Raw genomic sequence first — 20824 nt, 5'->3', positions numbered from 1 at the left:
AACCGTGAAATTATAATATGTTCATGTGAGGACAGATGATACAACTGGTGAATGTTTGGCTTGTTAATATAAAAAGAAAAATAGCATAATGTCCCGAGTTTGATTCCGCAGCATAATTTATTTTCCTAAATTAAAACACAAGTCCAGCGACATAATTTGTTTTAGCTGGAAGTGGTTGTCCCGAAGGTGAGAAAAAAGTGTTGGTGTTTTTGTTGTGTTTACAATACAATAGTTAATCTCTTGAAGTTTGGCTGCTTCTTGCTCAATAATTATTTAAAAATTTTACATAAATTGCTCCAAGTCTCTAATGGACCAAATTAAAACATGACTTCGAGGTTTTTTTTGACCTGGTCTGAGTTATTTTACATTCAACTATGAATTGAAACTTATATTTTTGTTTTACTCGCTCTATGTATAATATGCAGCTGACACACACACAAATAATAAAATGATATTGATATAAGGTGACTAACATTTTCTGAAGTAAATAAATTTGTAAAACAAAAAACAAAGAATTAATTACTTTTAAACTATTTAGAGGATTCATAGTCACACAGCTAAAAATGATTAATCATAGTTTACAGTAATGAGATCAAATCCATTATATACAATATAACCAAAAAGAGGAAGAAAACAATGCAAGAAAGAAAAAGATTGAAAAACAGTGGTGGCAACTGCCAACGTCGTCCACCCTGAAGCCAGCCTGCCACAGCCTATACTTCCACCTCACTGCCCTACGTGCACACGGACTTTGTCCCATTCTACCTTATACTAAGATTTACATATATGATACTTCCAACAATTTAAATTAAGGGTAACAAAAAATAATTTTTATATCCCAATTCTCAATAAATTATATTCAGTTTGAGTTGTTAGTTGTTAGAGTTTAGAGTTTAGACAACTATTAAATAATCATAAAAAAACAAATTCAACCGTATAATTATATAAAATATTTTATAATATCACTACATTAAAATTAAATTTAATATATTAGATTTTTTAGTTTATGGGATGTTATGTACCCTCAATTATATTCATAAAGGAGATTAGTATCATATATCATAAATATTTTCTTCTTCTATTTCTAGAGTCCACTATAAAAAATAATCAACAACAATACCACTAATTATTATGGGAAAGTCTAAGGGGCCAATAATCCTATTGAATTTTGGCCAGCATGTAATCAGCAGAGAAAGGTGAGCCATTGGATGAAATCTCACACCAATCTCACACCATCAAATCATCATTGATGACTAGTTAATGATTAATAATCACAAAAATTGCTGCCCCTAACATTACTCAATTATTATTATTAACGAATAACGATTATCATTTTAAAAAAAGGAGAAATACGGAACTTATATTTATATTTATTTATTTTGGGTTTCGAATTGGTTTCTCACTCATCGATAATTCCGTTTTGTTCCCCATTGGCCAGTTCGGCCACAAGCACCTCCTTCATCATCTTCTCCACTCAATTTCCCTCCGCTTCGTGCCATTACCCGAACTCTACCTTACCCTACTCACTGTCTCCGACTCTCAACTTCCTTATCTGAGCTCAACAACTAACCACTTCAAACTTCAAAACGCATTTCATTCTCATTTTTCCCTCATCCATCAATCGGCTTTGCGCTGACGGTTAGTTCTCTCTCTCTATTCCAAATTCATTTCATACATAGATCTGTTCATCCGTGGCTTCGCTTTTTGTTTTGTTTCGGTTTTTCTGAGTGTGTAGCTACGCGCCGCCGTGGTGCGACTTTGGATCTGAATGAACGTTCGGTTTCGTGTTTTTTTGTTTTTTGTTTTTCGTCGCTGGATCTGATCTTCTGGTTTTAGGTTCGAGAGATCGGAGAAGGAGAAGAAGGATCTCATGGCTCACAGGGTGGACCACGAGTACGATTACCTCTTCAAGATCGTGTTGATCGGTGACTCTGGCGTTGGCAAATCCAACATTCTCTCGAGGTTCACGCGCAACGAGTTTTGCTTGGAGTCCAAATCCACCATCGGCGTTGAATTCGCCACCAGAACTCTTCAGGTACTTAACTTTCTCTTTTCTGCAGTTCTTTGCTGCTTCTATCTGTTTGTGTTATGTGAAATTCTAAATGCGTTCGCATGCCGTTGTTTGTTTTTTCTTGATCCTTTGTTGTTTTCTTATGTTTATGGCTTATTTTTTATTTAATATTGCCATTTTTGCTTCTGATTGGATTTCTACGTGGTATTTTGCATTTGTAGCATTGGAGTATGATAATTTATTTTAATGTTTTTGCTCCAAAGCACTGATTGCTTAAGGATTCAAGAATTTCTAAAGCAGATCCTCTTCTGAGATAGTTTTGGTGGAATGGTTTTAGCTTTATGTGCTCCGAATGAAGTGGAGAGGAGTAGAGAACTATGATTTATAAGAAAATTTCTTGCATAGAATTGGTGCGCTCAAGTTAGATACAACTAAGCCTTGTCTCATTAGCTGGGATTCAATATAAAATAAAGTGGTATTGGTAGATCAATATAAATCATAATGTGATGTGCCATACTTCAACAAGCATAAACATTGGATATTTTTCACTCGTACTATATATTTTCATGATAGTACGAGAAAATTCTTATACAAGTTATATGCATTTTCCCAATTGTTAATTGGCCATTAAGATTTTGTAAACCAGTGATTGGTCTTATGCTTCTAACTTGGGTGCTTCAGGTTTTATGAAAAAATTCTCCAGGTTTATGTCTGGTCCTGTTCATGGACAAGAACTCAGTCGGTAACTAAATGACAATGAATGTATTGGTCCTGGAGCGTTTATGTTTGTTACTACATGCTGATTGTTGAGACTTGAGAGTAAACTGTTTTCTTATTCTAAACAGTTGTTTTCAATATGATGTTATCTGGAGATGATTTATGAATTTACCGATAATGATCAATTTTTTGTCCGACCACCACAGGTAGAGGGAAAGACTGTTAAGGCACAAATCTGGGACACGGCAGGTCAGGAGCGGTACCGAGCCATCACCAGTGCTTATTATAGAGGAGCCGTTGGTGCTCTCCTTGTGTATGACATAACTAAGAGGCAAACCTTTGACAATGTGCAAAGGTGGCTCCGTGAATTGAGGGACCATGCAGATTCTAACATAGTTATCATGATGGCTGGGAATAAATCTGATTTAAACCATCTTAGGGCAGTTTCAGGGGATGATGGTCAATCGTTGGCAGAGAAGGAAGGTCTATCATTTCTCGAGACATCCGCACTGGAAGCTACCAACATTGAGAAGGCATTCCAAACTATTTTGACCGAGATTTATCATATTGTAAGCAAAAAGGCACTGGCAGCCCAGGAAGCTGCTGGTAGTACAGTTCCCGGTCAAGGAACCACAATCAATGTTGCTGATACATCTGGGAACACAAAGAGAGGCTGCTGTTCTACCTAATGTGACATTTGAGGATGAAACGTTGCTGGCAGATATTATTTTTTCCCCCTCTTCCAATTCTGTTTTTTGCGCCCCCTTTTTTTCCCCTTTCTTTTATGGGTGAGAGAGAAACATGTAGAGTACATTTTACTTCATTGAGTTGCAACGAGGAAGCTTGTGAAATTCTATAAACGATAGTGTCTTTGGATTATCTCCTCTGTTATTTGATAGTTTCTCATGAATCGATGTAATATTTGGAACTGACAGATATTGATGATATAGCGTGGTCAATCAGAATGTGACATCTCAGAAGCCATGTAAGATTATACTTAGCTGGTTCTTTCTTTGGTTTTTGTTAGTTCGTTGTTTTTATGAAGGCTACTTTTGGACCAGCCTGCTTGATAGAATATATGATCCCGTCTTTCTCAATCTCCTTTTCCCCCCATAGATCAACTCACTTGCCTAAAGTATAGCAACCAACCAACTAACCTTGTATATTAGTTAGAATCGGCTAGCTTCTGTGCACATACACTAATCATTTTGATGTTTATATTAAGGAAGCAAATAACGCGGCATTATTTATCAGAGGTTATATACACTTACACTTGTTTATCAAAGGGAAAGGATGTCTCTGTTTTTTAGTGTACTTAAAAGGCTGCAAGTAAAACGAACAAGACACATCTTGTGAAGCTTGACAACTATGCATATGTAAATACGTTAAAGGAGAAACAATCAGAGGAAAAAGTATGTAATCTCACTCAATTTGTACGGTTACATGTTGTATTTTATACGTTTTCTCACAATGATATCTAATCCTGCCAAGTAAATCAATGGAATTTATGCCAGACTCAGCTACTACATGACAAGAAAGAACAGTTTTTCCAACTGTTATGGCCCAAACGTGCAGGTCATGAATACCTTGCACCCCCCTCAAACTTCTGAGGTCATTTTCTAGTTTCATGACATTGATCTCACTTGGTGTCCTTTCCATAAGAATGCCACAAATACTCCTAAGCATAGGCATGGTAGTTCCCAAAGATATAACAGAGAATATGAGTGTACATATAAGATCAACCACCAACCATTCTGGTTTAGCCCATATTATGGCTCCAGCAATCATCACTCCGATAGATTGAATCATATCTGTAATCACATGCAAATAGGCACCCTGCAGATTTATGTTCAAGGCATTAAGATTTCTCTGACTACTTGAAAGCAGGTTAAGGTCCTCTTCATCAGTTACTTTAGCTAGTTCCTCCTTCCCATGATCATGATCCGAGTGTCCACAATCATGATGATGATGATGATGACTATGATTGTGACCATGATGATGGTCATGACTATGACTATGATCATGACCAAGCCACACAACCATGATAAAGTTAAACACAAAACCAAATGCTGCAATTGCAAACATGAGCGTTCCATTCACCCTGGCGCTGCGATGCACAAGTCGACCTATTGCTTCGTATACTAAAAAACCAGATATCCCCCAAATTATCTGCACAGATAAAAGTGCAGCCAAAACCTCAAGTCTATTGTATCCAAAAGACTGATGCGGTGTTGCATCCCAGCCAGAAGCCCATACTGCAAAGAGAGAGATGCAGAATCCTCCGATATCAGAAAGCACGTGTGCCGCATCGCTGATAACAGCTAGGCTGTTGGCCTTTATTCCACCAAATGCTTCCACAAGCATAACAATGGCATAAAAAGCTATGAGTCCACAGAGTTTCTTTGCTGATTTCGATGACTCCTTGGACGCCACCAAACTGTTCTCGTCCCTGGAAAAAGGGCAAACAGAATCGCATACTGACTTGACAATTATTGGAGGAACATCGGATTCCTTAGAGACACTGTGTATCTCAATTTCCAGCTTGGACTCTTCTTCCAAGACTGGAGCTTCTTCTAGCTCCATTCGCTTCAACAAACTGGTTCTACCAACAAAACAAATGAATCAGTCACCAAAAGTCATCTCCCAGGACTTACCACATTTATATTGTATGATTGCTAAAATCAACATCCGTCAAAAACAAAGCTTTAGATTGGGTAAAGGCCGTGTTTGTTGGGTTCATAGAAAGTTTGACAATTTCCAACTTTAAGGGTCAGTAATTAACATAAAATAAGAACAATAAAAACATGCTAGTTATTAGCACTAGTGGAGGATCAATAACAATTTGACAACTTCAAACGGAAGAAAGAAGAGGTCATTGCCATAAAATAAGAAGAAAAAAATGACATATGAGTAGTAATACTTATTAATGAGGATTAATGACTAATTTGACAACTTCAAATTGAAGAAAGAAGTTTATAATTCGAGAGTCGTTGAGAATTTGAGAAAATCAGAGAAAGAGACAAAGCTAAGAGCCCCAATTCCACACATTAAAAAATGTAAACACGTCTTTTGAGTGATCAATCAGAACAAACAAATGTAATCATAGAAAGTAAAAGATGTTGTTATAAGAACAAATTTGCATAGAGAAAACAAGAAAAATTTAAAACATTACCAGAGTATGATGTTAGAATCTGTGGAGAAGTGGAAAGCCTGAATTGGAAAATGGGAATTGTGTCCGGGGAAATATGAGAAGGAAGAGGTATGAAGCGATCAGATCAACTCAAAAAGTGTGTGAGCGTCATCGGCGGAGAGTTAAAGGCGTGTGTTTGGATTGAAAGGGGCTAAACGTCGTTTGGAAGTGTTCCGACGGAAGCCCCAACGAGCGTTTAGCTCCCAGCGAGAGAAAGAGGGATTGACAGTAAAAACTGCAAGGAATGTATAGAGCGGAAAAACAGAGCTTTAAAAAAAAAAAAATAATAATTGGTCTGATTTCATTCCATATACTATATATTATACAAAAAATACTATTTGTACATTAAATAAATTATTAAAATTAATCACCAAAATATATATAATTTAATTTATTTTTAATATATATTTTATGTTAATAATTAATTTTAGTAATTAATTTTAATATATATTTAATATAATTATATATTATATTAAAATATTTTTAACGTTCAATTCAATTCATTGCGAATGATAAAATATACTAATATTAAATTATTAATAAGTATATATTATGTATATCATTTTATATAAAAAATTAGTTATTATGTATTTATATTTTTTTAATTTATTTTTTTATTTATTTTAAATATATTTTATATAATTATATTAGATATATATTAAAATTAATTTTTAAAATAAAATATAAAATATATATTAAAAATAAATTAAAATATATATAATAATTAATTTTAATTATTAATTTTAATGTGTAAATAATTTTTTTATATTTTATAATAGTAAATGATTCGGCGGCTAATAGTTGTATGTAAAAGTAGTATAGTTAGTTGTTTAATTTACTTAACTCTACTGTACTGTTGAAACAAGATCAATAGCCATTTATCTAAAATATTACCGCTTGAATAATAATCATGAGGTATTTCCCAATGATTGGTCGATCTAAATGTGGCTTTTCAACCACTTAAAAATGAATCAATTTGAAGCTCATCATAATATTTCATACCAAATGAAATGCAAATTAATTGAAACTAAACACACAAGCCTAATATTTTCAAGAGGAATGTTAGGAACAGCAATATTTGGGATTTATAGTTATCAAATAGTCATTAATAAAGTTTTTAATGGTGTGAGATTTCATCCAATAGCTCATTCTTTTTTTATGGTTACATGCTGGCTAGAATTTGATAAAATTGCTGGCTCTTAGACTTTTTCTATTTTCAAATAAAACATAATTTCTCTTTCTGCTTAATAAATCAATATGTCGATATCAATGTCAAATGCATGGATACAATATCTTTCTTGGGCCAACCTTATTTTTTGGTCGTAAAAGAGGGTTTGAAAAGTGTGAAGCCCAATCTCATTATTATTATAAGTTATAACTGAACAAGACCAGAAACTTCTGGCGCTAATGACTCATCAGAATTGAGTCACTATCCAACTAAGTGAACTAATCAACGAACACATTATATAAGTCAAGTAGTCAACCATACATTAAAAGTAAAGAGGCTGCACGTAACTTCTCGCTCTTTCTCTCTTTCCAGGTCCGTTTTTACTTCACAACAGTTGTTCTGTGTTACTCTTAATTTCATCTAATTCATGTTTCAATGAATCATGTTGTCAGATGTTAATTACATGCTAGTTTCTTGCTTATTGACACATTTGATGACCGTTTTTGTTGTTTCTTGTTTTTTTGTTTGTTAAGAAAAAAATATTATCCAGCATGTCTTCCATCATCTTCGTGCAACCAGGTTTGTAGTGTCTTCACAGCTTTTTGATGATCTATTGCTTTTTCTTCATATATATGTTGTTTCCTCTTGCTGTTTCATGTATGAATCGATGGTTGCTTATAGTGCCAGAATCTGATCATATTTTTCCTTTCTTCTTTGTTCTTTACTCTGCATAATAAGCTCGTTTTTTTTTTTAATTCCAGTTTCATAAGCTGCTAGATCCATGCACTACTACCACTGCCAATATAGAAGCTTAGATGTTTCCCCTTGTTTGTATTTAGCAGCTAGTTATTTTCTGTTGCTTATTTATGAGGGTGTATCTTGTATTCAAGAAGATTATATTGATCTTGTAATCTTTCTCAATTTTTTCTCTGGCAGTCTTACATCATTTCAAGTCCTTTCGGTGGAAAATAACACTCAGTCAAGATGGTAAGTTAATGAATTAAGGTTATTTATGAATTTTTATTGGATGAATCTTTATCAACAATTATGAATTTCTGTTAATTTTTGCAGGTGAAGTTTACAGCAGAAGAGCTTCGGCGTATTATGAACTTGAAGCACAACATTCGCAATATGTCTGTTATTGCACACGTTGATCACGGTATGCATCGATGTGGCAGAACAAATTGCAAATGTGAATCTATAACATTCTTGTGTTGATGTTTAATAGTTCCCTGTTGCAGGAAAATCCACTCTCACTGATTCTCTGGTGGCTGCTGCTGGTATCATTGCAAAGGAAGCCGCCGGGGACGTCCGGATGACGGACACACGGCAGGACGAAGCAGAGCGCGGCATCACAATCAAGTCTACCGGAATATCCCTCTATTATGAGATGACTGATGAAGCTCTCAAGAACTTCAAGGGAGAGAGGCAGGGTAATGAGTATCTCATCAACCTCATTGATTCCCCTGGCCATGTGGATTTCTCATCTGAGGTTACAGCCGCATTGCGCATCACCGACGGCGCACTCGTGGTGGTGGATTGTATTGAAGGTGTCTGTGTCCAAACCGAAACTGTTCTCCGGCAAGCCCTCGGCGAAAGGATCAGACCTGTTCTCACCATTAACAAGATGGACAGGTATCAATTATGAGAAAGTATAGGGAGCCAATGGAGTATCTGTACGTACAACGGGAATTTAGGAATGTTCGATTCAGTAGGATATCAGATGTTTATTATCCTAATACCTGAATGGTTATTCTGGATAATATGAGTGTATCGTATTTGAGAAATTAATAATATTTTACTCTGAATATTTATTTTTTAACTTATATCGAGTTAAATAAATAGCTCGTTGGACACATTATACCTAGCAGGATTCTTATTATTAGCTTTCAGTTTGTGAATTGGTTAGAATTCAGTTAGATTAATTGAATAGTTGATGACAGATGCTTCCTTGAGCTTCAAGTGGAGGGAGAAGAAGCATACCAGACATTCCAAAAGGTTATTGAGAATGCTAATGTTATCATGGCTACATATGAAGATCCCCTTCTTGGTGATGTTCAGGTCTACCCGGAGAAAGGGACCGTGGCGTTCTCCGCCGGTTTACACGGCTGGGCGTTCACTCTGACCAACTTTGCTAAAATGTATGCTTCTAAGTTTGGAGTTGATGAGTCCAAGATGATGGAGAGGCTGTGGGGTGAGAATTTCTTTGATCCAGCAACTAAGAAATGGACAACCAAGAACACAGGCTCTCCAACTTGTAAGCGAGGTTTTGTTCAGTTTTGTTATGAGCCAATCAAACAGATGATCGCAACTTGTATGAATGATGAGAAGGACAAGCTCTGGCCTATGCTGCAGAAGCTTGGTGTCACCATGAAATCGGAAGAGAAAGAACTCATGGGGAAACAATTGATGAAGCGTGTAATGCAGAATTGGCTTCCAGCAAGTAGTGCACTTCTTGAAATGATGGTGTTCCATCTTCCTTCCCCTTCAAAGGCACAAAGGTACCGTGTGGAGAATCTCTATGAGGGTCCTCTCGATGATCCTTACGCAACCGCCATCAGAAACTGCGATCCTGATGGACCGTTGATGCTATATGTATCCAAAATGATTCCTGCTTCTGATAAGGGAAGGTTTTTCGCCTTCGGCCGAGTGTTCTCCGGCAAGGTCTCGACCGGTTTGAAAGTAAGAATCATGGGTCCGAATTATGTTCCGGGACAGAAGAAAGACTTGTATGTGAAGAATGTGCAGAGAACTGTGATTTGGATGGGGAAGAAGCAGGAAACTGTTGAGGATGTTCCATGTGGTAACACAGTAGCCATGGTTGGGTTGGACCAATTCATTACCAAGAATGCAACCTTGACAAACGAGAAGGAGGCCGACGCACACCCGATTCGCGCCATGAAGTTCTCCGTTTCGCCGGTGGTGCGAGTTGCCGTGCAGTGCAAGGTAGCTTCAGACCTTCCCAAACTTGTTGAAGGCCTAAAACGGTTATCGAAATCGGATCCCATGGTAATGTGCACCATAGAGGAGTCAGGGGAGCACATCATCGCCGGCGCCGGCGAGCTCCATCTTGAGATCTGTCTGAAGGACTTGCAGGAAGATTTCATGGGAGGAGCTGAGATAATAAAATCCGACCCTGTGGTGTCGTTCCGCGAGACTGTTCTAGAACGTTCTTGCCGTACCGTGATGAGCAAGTCACCCAACAAACATAACCGTCTCTACATGGAAGCAAGGCCAATGGAGGAAGGTCTCGCGGAGGCCATCGACGAGGGCCGAATCGGTCCAAAAGACGACCCCAAAAACCGGTCTAAGATCCTCTCAGAAGAATTCGGATGGGACAAGGATCTGGCCAAGAAAATCTGGTGCTTCGGACCGGAAACCATTGGGCCTAACATTGTGGTTGACATGTGTAAGGGTGTTCAGTACCTGAACGAAATCAAAGACTCCATTGTGGCTGGATTCCAATGGGCTTCAAAGGAAGGAGCACTCGCCGAAGAAAACATGAGAGGAATCTGCTTTGAAGTCTGTGATGTGGTTCTCCACGCCGACGCAATCCACAGAGGTGGTGGCCAGATCATTCCAACCGCAAGGAGAGTATTCTACGCGTCGCAGTTAACCGCGAAACCGAGGCTTCTGGAACCGGTTTACCTTGTTGAAATCCAAGCACCTGAACATGCACTGGGTGGGATATACAGTGTGCTGAACCAGAAGAGAGGCCATGTGTTCGAGGAAATGCAGAGACCCGGAACACCGTTGTATAATATCAAAGCTTATTTGCCGGTGATTGAGTCTTTTGGATTCTCGAGCACTCTCAGAGCTGCCACTTCCGGTCAGGCATTCCCTCAGTGCGTGTTTGATCATTGGGATATGATGTCTTCCGATCCGTTGGATCCTGGGTCCCAAGCTTCTCAGCTTGTTATTGATATTCGTAAGAGAAAAGGCTTGAAGGAGCAGATCACACCTCTCTCTGAATATGAAGACAAGCTCTGAACTCACTCCTCAATATTAATATTGCATGTATTAGTATTTAACTATTTATATTTATATATGAATAAATCAGTTATCCCTGTAGGGTTTGGACTGAATAAGTACCTATATTAAATTATGAAACTTAACCCATATTATTCATGGATGATCAAATTATGTTTTCTAACACATTACAAGGATATATTTGAACACTACAATCATCACATACATGATATTATTAATGCAAAATTCAGCCTATGGTTCTATGATGATAGATCCTTATTTTCTAACAATTAAATCATACAAAGCTATTTAGACAGCGTTGACAGTTAAGCCGCCATCAACACAAATGGTCTGTCCAGTTATGTAAGAAGCCGAAGGCATGCAAAGAAATGCTACAATGGAAGACACCTCCCCTGCCTCTCCCATCCGTCCAAGAGGAGTTCGCGAAACAAAAGCATCCACCAGTTTCGCCTCTCCGTCTAAGTTTAATACCCTTTCAGCCAGACTGGTTTTGATTGGCCCCGGTGCAATGCAATTACTCCTTATGTTATGTTTTGCCCATTCACATGCCAAATTCCTTGTCAGTTGGTTGATTGCTCCTGCAACCAGTTATTAATCCCTCTTAGAATTTCATAATCAAAAGACAACAAATCGGTCACTAAGTATTTGTGTATAAATATGTGTGTTATTTACCTTTTGCTGCACTGTATATGGTTCCTTTCATGTCTAATGAGACCACGCCTGCAATGGAGGATATGAAGACTACGCTTGCAGCCTCTGATGATTTGAGGAGTGGATATGCAAGCTGGCTTATGTGGAAAGCAGATTCAAGATTCGTGCTCACAAGGAATCTGAAGTCTTCCTCTGTGATCTCAGTGGTCTCCTTTTGAAAGTTGGTTCCAACATTGTTCACAAGGATGTCAAGTTTGCCGTTAAACAAACCAGAGACTTTAGCAATGAGGTCTTCTCTCTGCGGACGAGACGCCATGTCACATACAGAACCTGTGACATGGTATCCCTTTGCACTCCATTCATGTAAGGACTCATTAAGTTGAGCTTCGTTCCTAGAACAAGTGTGTACCCTGGCCCCTAGCCCTGCTAACTCTTCCACAATAGCATACCTAATATTTGTTCATTGTTGCACACAATGTTAATAAGCTTATTAAACAATAAATAAGAAGGGGAAAAAAATGAAAGATGAGAGGACTAGAGAGGAACCCGATTCCTTTGGATCCACCAGTAACGAGGGCTGTCAACCCTTGAAGGGACCATCTACTGCTTTTGCTACCAATGTTTGATGCTTCAGCCATCTCTCCTTAATTAATTATTTCTCTCTCTCTGTTTTTTAATTACAAAATAGCCTTTTCTTCCATCTTCCCGAATGGGGTATATATAGTAGTTACATGAATGTGACACTTAAATTTATGAATTATGATTAGCCAGTGAAGAAAATTCTAATAAATAACCTTGTCCTATATGTACTTGTTATATTTGGAGCGGCTTTTACTTATATTTTTCTTGGGAAACTTTCCATCAAGCACCTAATTATTGTTATTATTATTATTATTACTTAATTTGAGGAGAGAACAAAGCTACTCCAACGGTTTTACTCTAACTAACACTAAATTCAATCAGCACTTTGCTTTTACTTTTGAGACGTGGAGAAGAAAAAGATGCTATTCGTATACTATATCGTAATTGCATGCGTAACTTGGTTCAGTACACTGGATAATTCAATTTGGTTTCGCTACGGCATTTGATAAAACTTTCAAAAGTGCCTATTACTATTTGTTTCAAACGCTTTTCTGCTCACCATTGGGTGGGTCAAGTATTAACAACCAATGCTCATACATAGCTAAACTACATATCATAACACACTAACACTGTTTCTTATTAGGAAAATTACTAACGTATATTGTGATTATCAATTTCATCCATCCAAATTAAATCATATAAGACAACAAAGTGGCTACACTACACAAATATCTAAAACGCATAAGGACACTCATCATGATATCGTATATTGTGATTATCAATTTCATCCATCCAAATTAAATCATATAAGACAACAAAGTGGCTACACTACACAAATATCTAAAACGCATAAGGACACTCATCATGATATCGTATATTGTGATGATAAATCACCCCCTACTGGCTTTACGCGACCTAGCCACCAACAACACTTGGGACTCTAGTTCATCCTTGATGCTTCACAGACTTTTTTTTTTGTTTCCCACGGTATCTCCCAACCCGACAGGTCAAGGACTAATCCGTCGCCGCTGGCCAATGGATTGCTGCATGCACAAGGCGGGATTCGAACCCCCGACACTTGGTTAATCGGACTAGTGAGCTAACCACTAGACCAAATCAACTTGGTTTATAATTTAAATTCTTAATAAACATAATCTTTAATCAAATTTTTTAAAACAAAAAAACCAAATAACATTGTCCAAAAAATCTAATTAAACATTATTTAAGTTTTTAATCAAACAAACATTACATAAACCTTAAAAAAAAAAAACAAATCTGCTGGGCAAGCCCGTCCCACATAAGCCCGCATATTAGAAGGTTTTTGCACATGACAGTCAAAACTCTAATCCAAATCCTTTTTTATGGCAAGTTAACCGAGTCAATCGACAGATTTCGACCCGTTTACCTAAACGACAGGCCAAAACCATTTGTTAATAATTACAAAATTTGAACATGTGCCATTTGGGTCTATGCACAATAATGCAATCCATGAATGGTAGAGAAGACACATTCCTATGTATGAGTTGGGTAGAATCCATTTACGGTCATCCCTCCATCAACACAAATAATCTGGCCAGTGATGTATGATGATGCTGGTAAGCACAGAAAAGCAACAACAGAAGACACTTCTGCTGGATTTCCTAGTCGCCCAAGTGGGGTTCTCGAGTACACCTCTTCCACATACTCCTTGTTGCTCAGCACCTAAAAAAAGTTACCATGCCACGGTGAACCCTTTTTGCTCAAATCAATGTTATAGGTAGTTTAGCTCATCCTAATTTGTGGTTACAGGATAAGGAGGAAGACAATTACTTTTTCAACCATCGAGGTTTTGATGTACCAGGGTGCAACTGCATTACTCCTTATATTGTCCTTTGCCCACTCACAAGCTAGATTCCTTGTAAGTTGATTAATTGCTCCTATAAACCAGAAAACGAGACGGACATTTAAATTTTATTACTCTATACTAACTTATCGACATTACTGCATTAGTTACCTTTTGTTGCTCCTTGAACCGACATGGACTTCAGGGAGACGAAACCAGAAACCGACGAGACAAACACAACACTTGCAATTCCAGATGCTTTCAGAAGTGGATATGCAAGTTGGCATATATGAAAGGTGGACCCTAAATTGGTATCCATGAGTCTGGAAATCTCTGCAGTAGTGAGTTCTGTCATTGGTTTCCTAATGTTTGTCCCTACATTGTTTATCTATACCGGTATTAAAGTAACAGTTAATGTGAATTCAAAACATACACAACAGTGTTAGTTGGGGAATAATATCAAACACATGATATGCAAAGAAAGAAGAGAGCTTACAAGGATGTTGAGTTTCCCTTGGAATTGAGAACACACAGAGTCCATCAGCTTCTCCCTCTGATGAGGGACGGAGACATCGCAAACAGAGCCAGTAACATCAAAACCAGAATCATTCCATTGGATGAGAGACTTGGTGAGCTCAGCTTCGTTCCTTGCACACGTGTGCACTCTTGCTCCAAACCCAACCAGTTCCTCCACAATGGCGTGCCTTTTTTTGCAGAGAAAGTAAAGGGGTCATTGTGATGAATGAATGAATGAATGAGGAGTTTGAAAGATGAGATTTTGATTAGGTACCCGATTCCGCGGGTTCCACCGGTGACAAGGGCTGTCATTCCTTGGAGAGACCACTTGGGATGTGTCGGCGGCGCGTGCAACATGGTGATCGAATTTGAATGTGAATGTGAATGTGAATGTGGTGTTGTTGTTCTGAGTTTGGAGAGTGAGAGTGAGAGTGATGGAGTATGGAGAGCAACTACACATTGAGGTTGATGCATCATTACTCTTCTCTTGTCTCTTTGACTCTTTCTAATGATTATTGTCTAAACGTGCCACTATGTCTTCTTTCTCCATTTTAAGGAACCTTGCATTGAATTACTGTAAACTCAGTCAACACATTCATTCAAATTAAGAACTAACATGTTTAATAAAAACTCAGTTTTCAGGCTTTTAGTGTAGGATACCTACAATATTTTTTTTACTTAAATTGTCTAAATATGAGCGTTGAAAGATGAGACCCACCTTTTTATACGGGCCTGCTACACATACAAGCTTACAAGTTTACAAGTTGGCCCAGCCCAAATACAACTCACGCGCATGAAGAGAGATTGAATGGAGCGTCACTTCACGCGCTCGCCACTCAAACGGTTACGTACTCTACGAGTAATGGCAGACTCTTCCACTTTTTCCACTTCCCAAAGCGATTCGAAAACAAAACAACCCTTCCATTTTCGAGCGAAAATCGAAGTTCAAAATATACAAGTCATTACTAACCTTCGAAACCTCCATCAACACACCATCAAACTCTCTGTCAAAAATTTGAAGAGAAAACAAAGCAACAATACTCAAGCTAAGTTCATTAAGATTCCTGTATATTTTCGAGATTACGAAATAGGTTTTACTTTTCTTCTACATCGTTGTTCTAGGGTTTATTGTTATTCTTGCTTCTTTGCTACACTGTTCTTCTACGTTGTTGTTCTAAATTCTCCTGTTATTCTTGTTGTTCTAGATCTTCTGGTAACTGATTATTGGGGGTATATTCCGTATATTGGGGGGTGTATACTGCTTGACCTTGTAATGTTGCTTGATATTGAAGCATGTTTGAGTGATATCTGACTGATATATATGGATGTATCTGAATCATATCTATGGGTGTATCTCACTGTTATCAATGGGTGTATCTTACTGTTATTAATGGGTGTATCTGACTCATATATATGGGTGTATCTTACTATTATTAATGGGTGTATCTTACTGATATCTTTGGGTGTATTTTTCGTTTCAGATAAAATGGCAGCAAGAAACCAAACAAAAGACCTTAAGTGTGCCACACATCTCCTAAGTGATAAATTCAGAAACATGAGTGAGGAGAAGAAGGCGATTGTGAGGGATCTCGGATTCGGTGGGTTGATGCACATCCCACCACTAAGGGTGCATCACCAACTGTTAAGGGAGCTGGCAAACAACTTTAAACTTGGGAAGAACAGACTGGAAACAGGATATGGTTCTTTCAAAATAACACCAAGAAAGATAGGTCATGCGCTTGGCATCAATGCAACAGGTAACTAGCTCAAAATTATAGGTGTATATTAAGTTGATGCTTGGGTGTATTTAAGTTGATGCTTGGGTGTATTTGAACTGACTTTGATACTTTGTTGTTTTCCTTTTTGTAGGAGATCTATTTCCTGAGAAAGTTGAATATAAGAAACTTTCTGAGGATGACAAAATAATTTTTAGAAGATTCCAGGGTAAGACCCTCAAAAGTCTTACCGATGAGATGATGGAAATCGGCATTGGTAACGGAGAGGAACACCTGATATTCAAGAGGATATTCATCCTCTATATACAGATGGCGTTCCTTTTGCCAACGACGATAAACAAGATCTCGCCTGTCCATCTGCCCCCAATTTTTCAGATGGACAGCATCACGGAGCGAAACTGGGGGGGCATGTTTTGACCTTTATCGTCAAAGGCATCACAGACTACAAGGAGAAAAAGAATAAGGCAATTGATGGCTGCCTCTTTGCCCTGATGATAATTTACTTTCATCTTCAAAAAACAAAGGGAAGAAGAGGGATGAGAGACCACCAAAACCATGGATTGTCAACTGGAGTAAGGAGCAGTTGGTGGAAAGAATGAATGCAGAAAGAGAGGAAATTTTGGTAAGTAAACATAATATGTTGGATGTATTTTATTTACCTGAATGCTGCTAACTAAAATATCTAATGTTTCAGGGGATTGTGAAGATGGCGGAGACAAGAGAAAAAATGAAAAAAAAAAAGAAAAAAAGAAAAAAAAAACAAGAAATCAAAAAAACAAAAAAAAGGAAGGCGAGTTCAACATCGTCTTCGGAGACAGAAACAACTACTGACAGTGACAGTACTACCTCTGAGTCTGAGACTCAAGAAGACTCAGAGGATTCAGGAAGAAAACACCCCAGCAAAAAGGGGGAAAAGTAAGTACCATACTTGGGTGTAATTTCTTTTTCGAGTTGGGTGTATTTTGTTGATCACGTTGGGTGTATGTAGTTTATTAAGCTGGGTGTGTTTCATTTGCTGCGTTGGGTGTATATTGTATATTCAGTTGGGTGTATCTTGTGCATTCATTTGGGTGTATTTTTAGTATGTTCTAAATAATGATTTTTTTGCCTTCCAGAATGGACTCCAGAAAAAGAAAGAAGAGTCAAGAGGAGTCAGATTATGATTCAGAATCTGAATCTGAATCAAGTGATGAGTAATGTCCTAAAATTATTACTCCTTTCTTTTGGCTTCATTATAAAGATTTCGTATATTAACTGAAGTGTCTATTATTAACTTATAGGAGCGAAGAATCATCACCGGTGGAGAAGAAAAAGAAAAAGAAAAAGACAAAAACAACACCAAAAAAGTAAGCACTTCTTTAGATAATATTCTGTGATAAAATTAATTTTTTATTTCTAATTGGTACTCTTTTTTTTCCACCCAGAACACAACCAAAAAAAAAAAGTTATTGTGGAGGATTCACTTCCTAAAGAAGATCAATACTTTGATGGGTACAGTACCTCGTAAGCTATATTACCATCTATCATCGTAATTATATTTGTTAAAATCTTGTTTTATGAATGTAGTGAGAGATATGAAATATCAAGTGAAGAACTAGATGAATTGCTAAGGGAAAACGTTGATAAATCTGCTGTAGAGGGGTATGTCTTGCTGGGCTGTCTATTTCAGATTTTGGTGTGTTTTCTTTCCTAATAATTTTTTCTTGTTTCACAGGGAGAACCAAGCTGACCTGCGATCGACAGAAGGTCGCTATGTCTCCTCTGAAACGTAAGAAGCTTTATTTAATAAAATCTTGTTATCATGGTTTGGGTGTATTTTGTGGAACCATTTGGGTGTATTTTGCTGATCAAGTTGGGTGTATGTTGTTTATTAAGTTGGGATATTTCGTTTGTTGTCTTGGGTGTATATTGTCCATTCAGTTCGTTGTATCTTGTTCATTCATTTGGGTGTATTTAATACCTGTCTCTTATTTTGTCTGAATAACATGAAATCTGTTTAGAATACCGACTGTGAACTTGGGAAGTGATGATCCTTCCTCTCAAGGACGCACAGAACAGAGTAGTGTAAACCAGCCGTTAGAGAGCATGTAATTTCTCTTTCAAATAACCGTTACTTTTGTTCTTCTATTACCTTCTACTTCTAATTTTGTATATATTTTTTTTTAGAAAAAAAAGCCCTTTATTATTTTATTCAAGAAAAAAAAGGCAAGAAAAAAAAGCAAAAACTGCAAGTATGTAAGTTCTCAAAAAACAAAGCCTGTCTTCTTTTTGAATTGTTCGGGTGTATTTTTTGACTTTCTTTGGGTGTATTTTAGGTTGAGTCCGGCTGATTCGAATATGATGGTTGTGAAGGAACAAACACCGTCGGATGCACTTGCAATGTGAGTTTTTCAAGAATATTTCAACCTTATAACCTTATTATTTTCAAAGGCATTGTTAACCTTTCATTTTTCTTCTTCTTTAGAGTCCCGATTCAAGTTTTTGTGCCGGCGTCCCAAACAACCACTGTGCCAGAACTTCAAGAAACACCTGAGTCAGATTTTGAACCAACCCCGCCTCAGATAGAAGGAACTACAGAAACGTAAGAAATAGTATTGGGTGTATATTGGGTTAAAGTTCGGGTGTATAGTTGGTAACAGTTTGGGTGTATATTGTTCCTGATTTTTTTTTACGCCGTGATTAATTTTGTGTAACTGTACAGCACTCCTGAACCCCCCCTAACAACTTCAAGAAACCATACCCACGCTTCCCCCAGCTCCAACTAAAATGTAAGTTCATCGGACTAAAATCAATCTTTGCTTATCATCCGTATATTCTTATTCTTATAATATGTTATACATGATGACGCAGTCATCCAGCCGCAGAAGACGTTGCTGCCCTTATGATGATGGCACGGACAGCATCCTATGTTCCTAAAACAGATCCAGTGCCATCATTCAGCCTTGGGTTGACTGATTCAAGCCAGGAGGGAGCGTCAACGCAGGAGACAGAAAGGGCAAAATCTCCAGAAATTGCAAATTTGCTAGAACAATTAGACAATTTGGTCCAAAAATTAGCAAGCAGTGCGGCGAAGGGAAAAAATGAAAGTCCACAAATTCAAAGGGAGACTGGGGGAGAAAGTTCTGGGAAGTTTGAAACTCCTGAGGGAATAAATCAGATTACGGATGATATGAAACAAAAGTGCTACATCTGGGGGACGCGACTGAAGACAGACGCACGTGGCAATACTAACGAGTATGAGCACATGTGCACTCTGATTGCCCAACATAAATATATTTTGATTAGAATGCACCTTGCATCCCTCCAGGCAGAAAGTTATATAGAATCTGAGGTAATATTAGAATAACATTAATGTTTTTACACCAAAGTCAACTGCAATATTTATTAATGTAAAATTGATTTTGGCATATATTTCTAGATTGTATCTGTCATCTCCCTGATCCTCAACCAGAAAAATGAAAAAAGGTTTCAAGAATAAATATACTGTCTCCCCCCCGATATTGTGGTAAGTGTTACTTCTACGAACTTTGGGTGTATTTTCTGTATTGACTTGGGTGTATTTTTTACGTTCGATTGGGTGTAAGTTGTGTAGTCATTTGGGTGTATTTAAAGTATTCACTTGGGTGTATTTTCAGTATTTCATTTCTTGTTTCGCAATTGTTGCAGAACATGGCCCTTTCAGATCACCCAAACGGGGAATTCATATCACCGAAAACAAATAAAGAATTCAGGGTGGAAAACTACCCGAGTTTTATTCCCTTCATAGATGCAAAAAAATTAACTTCGCATCCATATGTAAGTTTTCATTTGCTAAATTTGTTAGTACGCTTCTTTACTTATATGCCAAATAAAATAACACACTGTTGAAATGTGGCAATCCTTCAGATTTTTGCACCTGTTTGCTACTCGGGCCATTGGTGGTTATGGCTAATAGATACAACGAAGCGGAGATGTCATATGCTTGACCCGCTACATAAAAAAGCTCCAAGCGAAGAGAGAAAGCAGCTTAATAAATTCACTGTAAGTTGCCTCTGTCTTCATTACTTTAATAGATAGGTCTATTTCGTTAGTTGTGTTTGGTGTATATTGTCCATTCAGTTGGGTGTATCTTGTGCATTCATTCGGGTGTATTACTGATTTGTTTTGGTATTTAAGGGATATGTATTTTCAAAATTGATAACATATGCCGACGGGGAACCTCCGAAGAAAGGCGAGAAGGAGAAGGAAATTAAAGCATCATATGTTAAAATATCAAGCCAAAAAACAAGGTATAAATTTGTGACTCTGAACATTAAACTTTCGTAAATGAGATTTGTAATTTATTTTCTTCGTTTTCAACTATGACTGCGCTATCTACGTAATGAAGTGGCTTGAGTTAATTGAGCCGGAAAACATTAAAAAGGGGAAGTATGAATGGGATAATTGGCCACAGGTAACTGTC

General features: G+C 37.5%; 5 protein-coding genes and 1 long non-coding RNA gene across 9 annotated transcripts; 3 read left to right on the top strand and 3 right to left on the bottom strand.

The window, feature by feature from the left end:
* The first annotated feature begins 1385 nt into the window (after positions 1-1385).
* Positions 1386-3722, top strand: LOC130968278 (ras-related protein Rab11C). Its single transcript, XM_057893467.1, has 3 exons — positions 1386-1638; positions 1837-2035; positions 2935-3722. The coding sequence occupies exons 2-3, from the start codon at positions 1871-1873 to the stop codon at positions 3415-3417; spliced, it is 648 nt and encodes a 215-aa protein (XP_057749450.1). The 5' UTR covers positions 1386-1638; positions 1837-1870; the 3' UTR covers positions 3418-3722.
* Positions 3723-4131: 409 nt separating this feature from the next.
* LOC130968276 (metal tolerance protein B) lies at positions 4132-6165 on the bottom strand. 2 transcript variants are annotated; one of them, XM_057893463.1, is made up of 2 exons: positions 5901-6165; positions 4132-5330 (listed from the first exon to the last, which is right to left on the bottom strand). In XM_057893463.1, the coding sequence occupies exon 2, from the start codon at positions 5309-5311 to the stop codon at positions 4151-4153; it is 1161 nt and encodes a 386-aa protein (XP_057749446.1). In that variant the 5' UTR covers positions 5312-5330; positions 5901-6165; the 3' UTR covers positions 4132-4150. The 2 variants fall into 2 exon arrangements, with proteins under 2 accessions (XP_057749446.1, XP_057749447.1); XM_057893464.1 differs by having other exon boundaries at positions 4132-5324.
* Positions 6166-7404: 1239 nt separating this feature from the next.
* Positions 7405-11241, top strand: LOC130969186 (elongation factor 2-like). 3 transcript variants are annotated; one of them, XM_057894813.1, is made up of 6 exons: positions 7405-7458; positions 7620-7665; positions 8023-8073; positions 8158-8245; positions 8328-8721; positions 9030-11241. In XM_057894813.1, exons 3-6 carry the CDS (start codon positions 8071-8073, stop codon positions 11074-11076), a joined length of 2532 nt encoding a protein of 843 aa, XP_057750796.1. In that variant the 5' UTR covers positions 7405-7458; positions 7620-7665; positions 8023-8070; the 3' UTR covers positions 11077-11241. The 3 variants fall into 3 exon arrangements, with proteins under 3 accessions (XP_057750796.1, XP_057750797.1, XP_057750795.1); XM_057894814.1 differs by lacking the exon at positions 7620-7665 and having other exon boundaries at positions 7423-7458; XM_057894812.1 differs by having other exon boundaries at positions 7429-7665.
* LOC130969188 (tropinone reductase homolog At5g06060-like) lies at positions 11184-12515 on the bottom strand. The gene is made up of 3 exons (XM_057894816.1): positions 12274-12515; positions 11749-12176; positions 11184-11654 (listed from the first exon to the last, which is right to left on the bottom strand). The coding sequence occupies exons 1-3, from the start codon at positions 12363-12365 to the stop codon at positions 11365-11367; spliced, it is 810 nt and encodes a 269-aa protein (XP_057750799.1). The 5' UTR covers positions 12366-12515; the 3' UTR covers positions 11184-11364.
* A 1278-nt stretch (positions 12516-13793) lies between these two features.
* Positions 13794-15155, bottom strand: LOC130969187 (tropinone reductase homolog At5g06060-like). Its single transcript, XM_057894815.1, has 5 exons — positions 14922-15155; positions 14628-14835; positions 14303-14519; positions 14119-14225; positions 13794-14010 (listed from the first exon to the last, which is right to left on the bottom strand). Exons 1-5 carry the CDS (start codon positions 15122-15124, stop codon positions 13822-13824), a joined length of 924 nt encoding a protein of 307 aa, XP_057750798.1. The 5' UTR covers positions 15125-15155; the 3' UTR covers positions 13794-13821.
* LOC130969189 (uncharacterized) lies at positions 14004-14720 on the top strand. The gene is made up of 3 exons (XR_009081812.1): positions 14004-14206; positions 14299-14472; positions 14572-14720. It is a non-coding gene; the product is annotated as an uncharacterized LOC130969189 (long non-coding RNA).
* Positions 15156-20824: the final 5669 nt, after the last annotated feature.

Source organism: Arachis stenosperma, chromosome 3, assembly GCF_014773155.1.
Source record: "Arachis stenosperma cultivar V10309 chromosome 3, arast.V10309.gnm1.PFL2, whole genome shotgun sequence".
Taxonomy (NCBI): Eukaryota; Viridiplantae; Streptophyta; class Magnoliopsida; order Fabales; family Fabaceae; genus Arachis; species Arachis stenosperma.
The sequence above is the reverse complement of the archived record's forward strand: the minus strand, read 5'-3'. Positions and strand labels throughout refer to the sequence as shown.